Consider the following 10,204-nt stretch of genomic DNA (forward strand, 5'->3'; position numbering starts at 1 on the left):
GGAGTAACGAAGGAAAATCCTTGCATACTTGAAAACAGCGAGTACACAAATGGCACAAGCACAGCATTCATACTACACTGTGCTTAGAAAGATTAATAAATGGAGCCACAAATGGTATTGCTTTGAAAAGTATCAAAGTGTACAGAGTACAAAGAAACCTAGTGAGTACATGTTCCAAGTTTGAGGTTGATATCTTGAATATATTTCAAGATTACAGTAGTTTGAGTGCAGCAGTATAATTTCTTTCATGGAGGCTTGAACTATCCGGTCTACATCGGGTAGGAGCCTCCGTTCGGGGTCCATCGTCAATGTGATAACAAAGATATTTACAAAAAGTTACATGAGTTGAACACTAAACAGCATGCTAGAATTCATAAGATTCCTGTGGATATGGTTTGGGATATAATACCATATGTGAAGTAGGCTACATATTTTATTACTGTTTGCATGAAGGAGCTATACCAAATGAATGGAGACTTGCGATAGTAGCCCCAGTGTGTAAGGGAAAGAGTGATAAATAAAAATCAGATAATTACAGTTGCCAACATCCCAGGTGCTTGAGCTTAAATGTAACACACTATTTGCTTTTAGTTTACATTTTAGCTGCACACAGTGAAAATGGACAGACGTACAGTACCTCCGAGTAGATATTCAAAATATCCCCCTCAAACTTGGTGGCACAATTCCCCTCAATGTAACAATGATTTGCATATTTGTTGGAAAATTCCTGGCCCTTCTTGGACAAGATGTGCAGGAGTGAGGACGGACAGACAGAAGGACAGTCACATGGACACCGCCTTAGCAAAAACAGTGTGGCTCCTTGTGGCCGCAAAGACATACAAGCTTGAGTCCATAAGCATCACTGGGCCTCATGATCGATGATTGAGGGTCCATTCCCAGGCTGCTCGTGGAGTTCTTGAAAAGATTTGGACTAAGTACTGATCTCCACTCAATTGTGGCAGCAGCATTCAAGGGGTCGATAGCCCCTCTCCACACTACCTTCCCAACAGCAGCTGCTCGCTGCAGGAGTTTAGTTGTTGTCATTCTCTATGCAACCTTGTTCAAACACACACCATTCACCGGGATTTGCAGGGAAGTGAGCACTTATTATTCCATTACAACTAGCTTTGTTTTTGAAATTCTTACACAATTTTCTTTCTAGACTGTCTCTTCTTAAGGTATTCATCGACTCTCCAGTACAGTTATTTTCAAGAAAATTTTCATATGTATTATTGGCCCCTATTAAAGTGTGTTTTCTCTAGTTTCCAGAAATATATAGTTGTTGTTTAGCTTATTTATATTCATTTAAATGGATCACTATGCACTTTTTTCTGCAACTGTCTCTTTGAGAGGTTGACATATATCGTTTGGTATTTCAATACTTTTTCATTCAAAGCATGCAATGTGTTTGAATGGATTAAGATTTCTTGTATTTCGAAGTTAGTCTTCCTGATGGACAGCAGATGACAGAATTAACTAGGTTGTACTCTTGGCTAAATGTTTACATTGGAGAAACACAGAATCCCAGTGAACTGAACATTCTGAAGAAGGCTGGAAACATTCCTGTCAAGTAGACAATATTCTGCTTAGGTGCTACACATGAGGAGCACCTCAATCTGGTTTTGAAGCAGTATACTCTGCTGCAAAAAGTCTGAGAGGCTAATGGGCCAGGAGTAAGCACAAGATTGACCTACCATCCCAAGAATAAGGCACCACTGATGCAGCAGGAGGTTTTTAGGGACAGAAAAGTAATATGTTATTCTAACTGTATACCTGAAATTTAAGTACTTTACCTCACATGTCTTTTTTTCAATTTTTGTCATTACGTGCACAGATGAAATGTCCACTTAGAAACAAGTATTTAGCTCTGTTTAAAAATGAAGATAAATAATGCAGCTATGTTGTGTAGCAGAATAATTTAATTTATAGAAGAACATTAATAACTTTACCCCTATCAAAACCACAAAAACTATTCTGCTACACAACACTGAGTATATATTGCAGAGCAGTGTACAGAAAGAAAGGTCCTTTAGGGTAAATAGGAACTGAGATATAGAGTTCTATTTTTGTAATTTATCTTTGAAAAGTACCCCAAGACTTATTTTTTGAGTTATTTTATGCCAGAAATCCACTAGTTTATATCCCTAAAATCTGGACATCAATTTTAAATAATCGGGTAACTTTTGTGGAAATATCACTAGTGTCAATGAATACGTTAACCATCATTTTTTTTTACAACTTGTTTTATGTCGTACTGACACAGATAGGTCTTATGACAATGGTGGGATAGGAAAGGGCAAGGAGTGGGGAAGAAAGTGGCCATGGTCTTAAGGTACAGCCCCAGCATTTGCCTGGTGTGAAAATGGGAAAACATGGAAAACCATCTTCTGGGCTGCTGTAGGTGGGGTTCAAACTCACTATTCACAGTTACACGCTTGTAACTGCATGTCTAACTTGCCTGGTACCACCATTTTTAGAGATTATAATCTTCAAGTTCATACACAGCTTTACTTAAATGTATGCTTCATTTTTACATATTCATCAATGATAGGACAACAGACATACAACTGTATTTATAGTGCCCTGCACTTTTTAGCTACCTTCAACGGTATTATGTTTCAAAGTTATTTTACATCAAGGTAGTATTTTCAAGGACCCCTAAAAAACACATATATCAGACCCCCAACAACATTGAAAGAACAAAAAGACAATAATATTCTTTAACCCTTTTGATGTCAGGCTGAAATGTAGTAGTTGCGCTAAGAATGCAAAGACTATTTTAATGAAAATGCACACACTAAGGAAAATGTTATCCTACTTACATTTTATGGAGGTAAAACACTGTTCTTTTTTCTATTACACACAGGTGAATAGAGAATGAGTGTGACTGTAATTGCAATGGAGAAGTATATGATTTTTTAATTATTTTTTGGAAAAATTAAATTTCAAAATTTGACCTCATTTTTACATTTATAATGTATTTTTATTAAGGGTATGACACCTTTGTGAGAATATTCAGCTAATTTTGTATGAAAATGTAATGTTTTATGCAATTCTTGACAGTAGGCCTACTAAAAAAAAAACAGATCAGATGTAAGGCTTTTCAGGTGTTTGCTCTATTAACCAGCTTTTTTGTCACCCCAGCATCAGTGGATAGGGTCTGACACATCCCACTCCGATGAGTCTAGTGTCAGACCTAAGACGAAAAGCTGATTAATAGAGCAAACGCCTGAAAAGCCTTACATCTGATCTGTTCTTTGACCTGCTCTATTAGTGGAAAAATATACAATTCCCTCCTTGAGAACTTAGAATTTCCAGTAGGCCTACTGTTTGAGAATTACGAATTTTTACAAAATTATGCTTGAGCAGGTTAAATACACAATAACCTCTTCTTTTCTTTGAACACTTGTCAGTTGATAAATTATTCTCTAATGAATCACTTAATGTTAAAACATGGCATATTTTAATCATCTTTCATATACTTACCCATCCTTACACTATTGGAAGTAAATAAAAATAGTAAACAAACGAGATAATAAGCATCTGACACGAAGTGCAGAGTGCAGGGCTACCACACGTAAAACTAACATTGCATCGTAAGAAAGCTTTTATGAAGCCTCACTGACATCAATATCACATATTATTGATATTTCCAGAGAGTAAAAACTGCACAATCTTTCCAACTGTATTATTTCTGCTGCCATCGTCTAGCAGGAATCAAAGATACAGGCAAACAGACAGATCGGCCCCCGGCATTTTTAGCAGCAGCTCGCATGGCCGATGGATTGGCCGTGTGACACTATAAGTTTATTATATGTTTTTTAAAACTCATTCTTTTAGTTTTACCTGAGGATGTTTTCAAAACTTGTAACTTCCTTATGAAGGCTTAAGATGTCCCAGAAGTTGGATGAAAATGTACCTAGTGTAATTTGTATTCAATTGTATTTCTACTGCTAAGAACATCATCATCATCATCATCATCATCATCATCATCATCATCATCATCATCATTTTACAGTTCCAGTTTCCTGGGTACTGTTGGCAAGCCTCTTCCATTACGTCTTCATTGAGATACGTTCTTTTGTTGATGACGTCCACCAGTGTCCTTCCCCGATCTGCAATGACCGTCTTTATGATGTCCATCCAGTGGGTTCTTGGTCTTCCCACCATCCGTTTTCCTGCCAGATGGCCCTCCATTTTAACATGTGCTCTCTTTTTTGGCTACATCCTCATTACATGCCCAAACCACCTCAGTCTGGACATGTTGACCCGATCTAACAATGACGTACCAATCCCAGCTTCCTTCCTATCCTCATAATTCCTTAACTTGTCCAGTTTGGTTTTTTGAATTGTGGACCTAGGCAACTTCATCTGAGATGCCTGCAACCTTGATGAGTCTTTCTTAGTGAGGATGCAGGTTTTGATACCATAGGTTAAGATTGGTATGAAGTACTGATTGAACATCACCAGCTTTGATTTTATTGGCACTTTGGGATCCCAGAGGAATGTTCGTACTTGGAGGTAAAAGTATGAGCTCTTTCACACTGTACTTGCCACCTCCTTTGTGGCTTATGTATCTTGAGATATTACTCTGCCGAGGTATGTAAAGCTTTCCACATTCTAGTGGATGGTTTTCTAACATGATGTTCGCTGGTCGTCCCTCTCTGTTTATTGCCATCACTACTGTTTTGAGTTCACTTATCCTGAGATTGAACTCCTGGAACTTAACATTCCATTCATTGAGTCTCGATTGTACTTGTTCCTCAGTTTCTCCCCAGATCATAACATCATCAGCAAAAGCCATTGCATTTAGTTCACCAGAGGTTTTCTTGATGTTCTTCATTATGTCATCCATGATGGTGATAAACAATAATGGGGATAATGCACTGCCTTGCTGGACTCCACTTTTGGTATGGAACCAGGATGAATGTCCATCACCCAATTGCGCATAGCTGGTACAATTCTCATACAGCATCTGAATTTTCCCCACCAGTCTTTCTGGCACATTCCTTTTTCTCATGCATTCCCATATCCCAATAACTTGTCCTTATTTATTTATTTATTTATTTGCTTGCTGACATAATGGTCCATATTAGAGTACATAATTTTGTGAAAGTTTATTTTATTATCTTTTCTAATTGTCCCAATTTGCAATGATTAATATGTTACAGTACTGAATATATTCCTGCAATGTCTATAACACTCTACATCTTGATAGATGTTTATTACAGGTCTGTGTATGTAACTTAAGCTCATTTTAGATATCATTGGGCTAATTCTATAGAAGCATCCATCTTCCTCGTTAGAAAAAGACAGTGGTTAATTGTCTTCCACCTACGTTTCTTTTATTTATAATACAGCAGAGCTTGCATAATTTGAAAGCTTTTAATTAGAATTTGTTAATAATTCATATTTATCTTGCAATTTTTTTTACATTCCCTTACAACACAATGTTAAAAACTCCTGTTTATTTAATTTATTTTCCGGGTTGAACCGTGTTGTACTTGTACGCATATCACGTACAGTTTGCCGACGTTTCGAATACATTGCAGTATTCTTTGTCAAGGCGACTGAAATACCCCTACTCGATCCAAGGTAATCAGTCTCCCAGGCAGAAATTACACTACTAGAGTGGCCTTGATCTTGGCCTTTTATATCCTAGCCTATCTGGCTGACGTAAAGCCCTGCTGGCTGTGACATAAACTTTCCAGAAGCCTCGCGAGACAGCCAGGGCTTTACGTCAGCCAGATAGGCTAGGATATAAAAGGCCAAGATCAAGGCCACTCTAGTAGTGTAATTTCTGCCTGGGAGACTGATTACCTCGGATCGAGTAGGGGTATTTCAGTCACCTTGACAAAGAATACAGCAATGTATTCGAAACGTCGGCAAACTGTACGTGATATGCGTACAAGTACAACACGGTTCAACCCGGAAAATAAATTAAATAATTCTTCACACCGTGGAAGCTTCACTTCTAAGATACGTAACTCCTGTTTAATTTGAATATTATATTGTTCAGTTCAGAGCAAAAATACTATATTAGAATTCTCATATTAAAGAAAAGTGTTACCCTCTTCAGTGGCACACCCGAGAAACTTGCGGGTAGTTACCGCTTTCCCATAACGTCACTGCCCGAGAAATTCTTGTTTAGCTGCAGTGTTCATTTCACTATCGCCCAGTTATTTTTTGGGTACTGTAATCTCTTTGGAAAATGTTTTCCATCATTCTCAACTGATGGAAGAGGGTTTCCAGCTGTATTCATGGAATCTCTGGTCTGGACTATGCCTTATCTTCTCTACTTTACATATACAATGTCTGGCCAGCTGATGAGGTAAACAGAAGTGATGAGCGCGAAACGGAAGAGATGTTTGAAGATGAAATAACGAAACTATATCGGAGATTAATCTCTAAGTGAAATTAGTATTTCTGATAATAGTGTTAATGATTCTTCGAATGATGACCTTCTTAGTATTTCTAGTGAAAGTGAAGAAGATATTACATCAGAAGCTAAGGTAATGGTAAGAGGTGTTGAACATGTGGAAAAAGTGTAAGCCTGGGGATAGTATGAAACCTGATATAATTCCATTTACGGGAAATGCTGGTGTTATTGTTGGATTGTTACCAAAGGTGAGTGCGATCAACTGTTTCAAACTGTTTCTAATGGATGAAGTTGTAAATTTGATAGTGACCGAAACGAATTCGTATGTTTAAAGTGCATTGAAAAACTTGTAAATAAATCTCCACATACAAGGGCACAGTTTTGGAAAGAAACAAACTCTTATGAAATTCAGCAGTTTATTGTGTTAGTGTTGTTGGTAGGAATAATAGACAAGCCTGAAATAAAAATGTATTGGTCACAGGACAGTATTCTCAAAACACCAATATTTTATGAAACCATGTCACAGGTCTACTAAATTAAGTGTAAATAGAATGTAAAGTTATTTTTTATTAACCTTGAATAATATATGAATCTGTTCCCTTAATTGTTACTCATTCCTTGCTTTCTAAAAATAAATAATTTCCTCCAAAAAACCTCATCTTTCTGGCACAGGAGGTCTGTCAGAACCCAACACTGAAGGGGTTAAATGATAATGAAGTGCTGTCTAACTGGAAGAGAAATATAGTGTAGAATCATACTGGTGCTGAAAACAGAATTGCAGCCATTGTGTAACAAAGGGAAGGTTCACACTCTTGGCTGCCTTGAATATTTATTTAACTTGCTGAGGTCCAGATTCCGAGAATATCATCTCGTTATATGTAAACAAAGAACTTCAGGTAGAGTTGATGACAGCTGATCATTTCATGATTACAGCAGCATACGTTCAGAACTCTTTATAAATTCTTCCATATATCTTTGCTTATCCCCTTTATGCCAAGGTTAGAAATATTTACAAATTACATTGTTTTTTTATTACTATCCATATACTTAAGGGTAATTTATTGCAAATACTTGAGAAATGTGGTAGTTACAGCATTGGTCATTTTCGATCCCAGCATTCAATTTGACATTTACAGACATAACTACATGTTAAATATCACATCCATAGCACTGAGACATACCTTTTTCAATTATTTGTCACTATTCAAAAGCATAATAAAAGTGATATGCTAGAATTTTTTCTAACTAAATTTCAAAACTCTATCTTCCAGTACCCTCAAGACAGGTTTTATACAGCATTTCTTGTAAATAATTACATCCATTCCAGAATGTGTCTTTTGTATTACTGAAGGATCATTCATGTGGAAAAATGGCATTATAGGAGAGAATTATAATCAAGTACTATGGGTCATATATACCTACCGGCTTAAAACGGGCTGAAAGAAAATGTGTTATATTTTCAGAATATTGTACTGTCATTACAATTCGAAGAATAACTGATAAGAAAGGGATCGGTTTGAATTTGAGATAGTTTGGTGTGTGATATTGTTTAATACTAATTTGTGGTTGGTTCATTTTTTAATGTCTGATCCCTTTAGGTTCAAATTAACTTGTGTCTGTACAAGTATGGTGTATATAATGTATAATATATGTATATAATGTATAATATATATAAGGTGTGTCATTGTTTCAGGATGAGTCTCCCTCCATTAAATGCCAGTGCCAACTTACCTGTAGATTGCAAGGAAAACTTCAGAAGCGAACCTTACTCTTGTGCAGAATGCAAAATAACATTCAAACAGTGTGAGACTATGGAGAAACACAAATTAATTCACTCTCAGGTGAAGCCATATTCTTGCTTGCATTGTAACCAGACATTCTTCCTATGGGATCACCTAATTAGACATTTAAAAGAGCACAGAATCACAATTCGCTTCTCGTGTAAAGTGTGCAATAAATCATTCAGTCGGAAAATAGGATTGAAAGAACACATGGCAAGTCACTCTCTCATTAAATTATTTTCGTGCACAGTTTGTGGAAGTCGATTCGCATGCAGGAGTTCCATGTACAGGCATATGAGCATTCATGCTGAAGATGAAAAAAAACCATGCCCAGTGTGTGGCAAGAAATTCGTGGAACGAGGTATGAAGATTCACAGGGTGCTATCACACAGTGGAGAAAAGTCTTAACCGTCGGAAATTTGCGCTTGTTGATGTACCATAGTCTTGCTAAGTCAGCACTCTTCAACTGAATCTGTCAGTGGCTGCATTTCTGTACCACTGGTGTGATTGATAAAAGAAATGCAACTATCGCCCTGTGCAGTGTAATCCTTTGTCTTCAAAAGCCTAAGAATAATAAGCAAGTTATTATGCAAGAAGTGATTTATTCACAGTAAAGCCTGTCTTAATGGACACCTCTCACTTTGTAATGGATGTTATTCTAGGTCTATGATAAAATCCTGTGTTGGGTATGGCTAATTTAACCCTCTTATACATACAGGTATGCAGCATAACGACTAGAAACTCTTAACTAAACCTCTCCCAGACCATGGCTTTCAAAATAAAGTCAGAGGTGCACTAGTTTTGTATGATAATACTGAACTAGGATAGTATTCAGTTACTTTTTATACAGGTGGTACTTCACCAAGAATTGCAATTACCATAACTTGCAGCTCAGGTTGTGCATGTTCTTGGAAGGCAACACTAAGCTATACTCTCATCACCGGGAGTTCTGTTATCTGAAATGCTAGGCATTGCTGGAATACATATTTTCCCTACAAGGTTACTTTCAAATTATCTATTTGGCTTTTGATTAACCGTAGTTCAGCTTACATTGGTTTTTCTGTTGGTGTGTTTCATCATGGATCTGAGGATATGTTTGCTTAGATTGTCTGAAGTGTTTAAGATATGAAAGAATGGCATTTAAGTGGCTGCAAACAGTGGATGAAAGAGGAGCAGCAGCAGAGCTTTTATTTTCAAGGCAACAGTAGGGTAGTGTGGTAAAATAAGAAGTCAGAATGTCCCTGTGTTAGAGCTAATAATACAAGCAAAAAAGCACTAGAATTCGTGGCCAAATTAAGTATCAGAGCTTTCAGAGCCTCAAATAGTTGGCTAGAGAGATTCAGAAAGCGATATGGTTTCAACTTCAAAGTGACTTATCGAGAATCATCCATGGTTTATATGGAGATCTTTGTAAACTTGCAAGACAAATTACCTTCAATCATAGATGGGCATTCTCTGGAAAATATTTGTAAACTGGTAAAAAAGAATTACATTCAATAATAAATGGGCATTCTCTGGAAAATATTTTGACCACTAATGAAACTGATTTTTTTTTTCCATCCTTAGCTGCCAGAATTTTGTATTGGTGGAAATCTTGGGGAGGACATCTAGCAGTCTTGTTGTATGCAAGTATGATAGGAGAAGTCCCTCCTGATAGGGAAAGATGCAAACCCAGGATGTTGTAACCCTAGAACTGCGCAGTGTTTTTCTGGAGGACCGTGCACTGTTTCATCAAGTGCGATTGTCTTTCTGAGAGCCAGTGTTTCTCTTCCACTGTAGGTTTATATTTGGACACCAGATGACACGAATATAGATATCAGCTAAATACTGATATATATTGACTTTCGAAAGTCTTTTTGAAAAACAAGCAATAGTCTGGAGAAGTTTATTTAGCTGTGTAAGTGAAAAAACTTTAATATGCTGTTAGAATCAAGATGGCAGCTCACTTTGTTGATGAATCTGATATTGAGCACTTGACTTTCGGAGATCTTAGTGACAGTACCGATGGTGATAGTGATTATTGTGTTCATTCTGATGAGGAAAT

At 36.9% G+C, this 10,204-nt stretch overlaps 1 protein-coding gene across 1 annotated transcript in view; it reads left to right on the top strand.

Annotated features, from left to right (window-relative positions):
• The window catches only part of LOC137502990 (zinc finger protein 302-like), a 34,049-nt gene extending 25,481 nt beyond the window's left edge, over positions 1 to 8,568 (top strand). Inside the window, exon 6 of the mRNA XM_068230296.1 lies at positions 8,073 to 8,568. Within this exon, the coding sequence (XP_068086397.1) occupies positions 8,073 to 8,568 (496 nt within the window). The remainder of the gene's footprint in view (positions 1 to 8,072) is intronic.
• The last annotated feature ends 1,636 nt before the right edge of the window (positions 8,569 to 10,204 follow it).

The sequence above is a fragment of the Anabrus simplex genome, chromosome 14, assembly GCF_040414725.1.
Source record: "Anabrus simplex isolate iqAnaSimp1 chromosome 14, ASM4041472v1, whole genome shotgun sequence".
Taxonomy (NCBI): domain Eukaryota; kingdom Metazoa; phylum Arthropoda; class Insecta; order Orthoptera; family Tettigoniidae; genus Anabrus; species Anabrus simplex.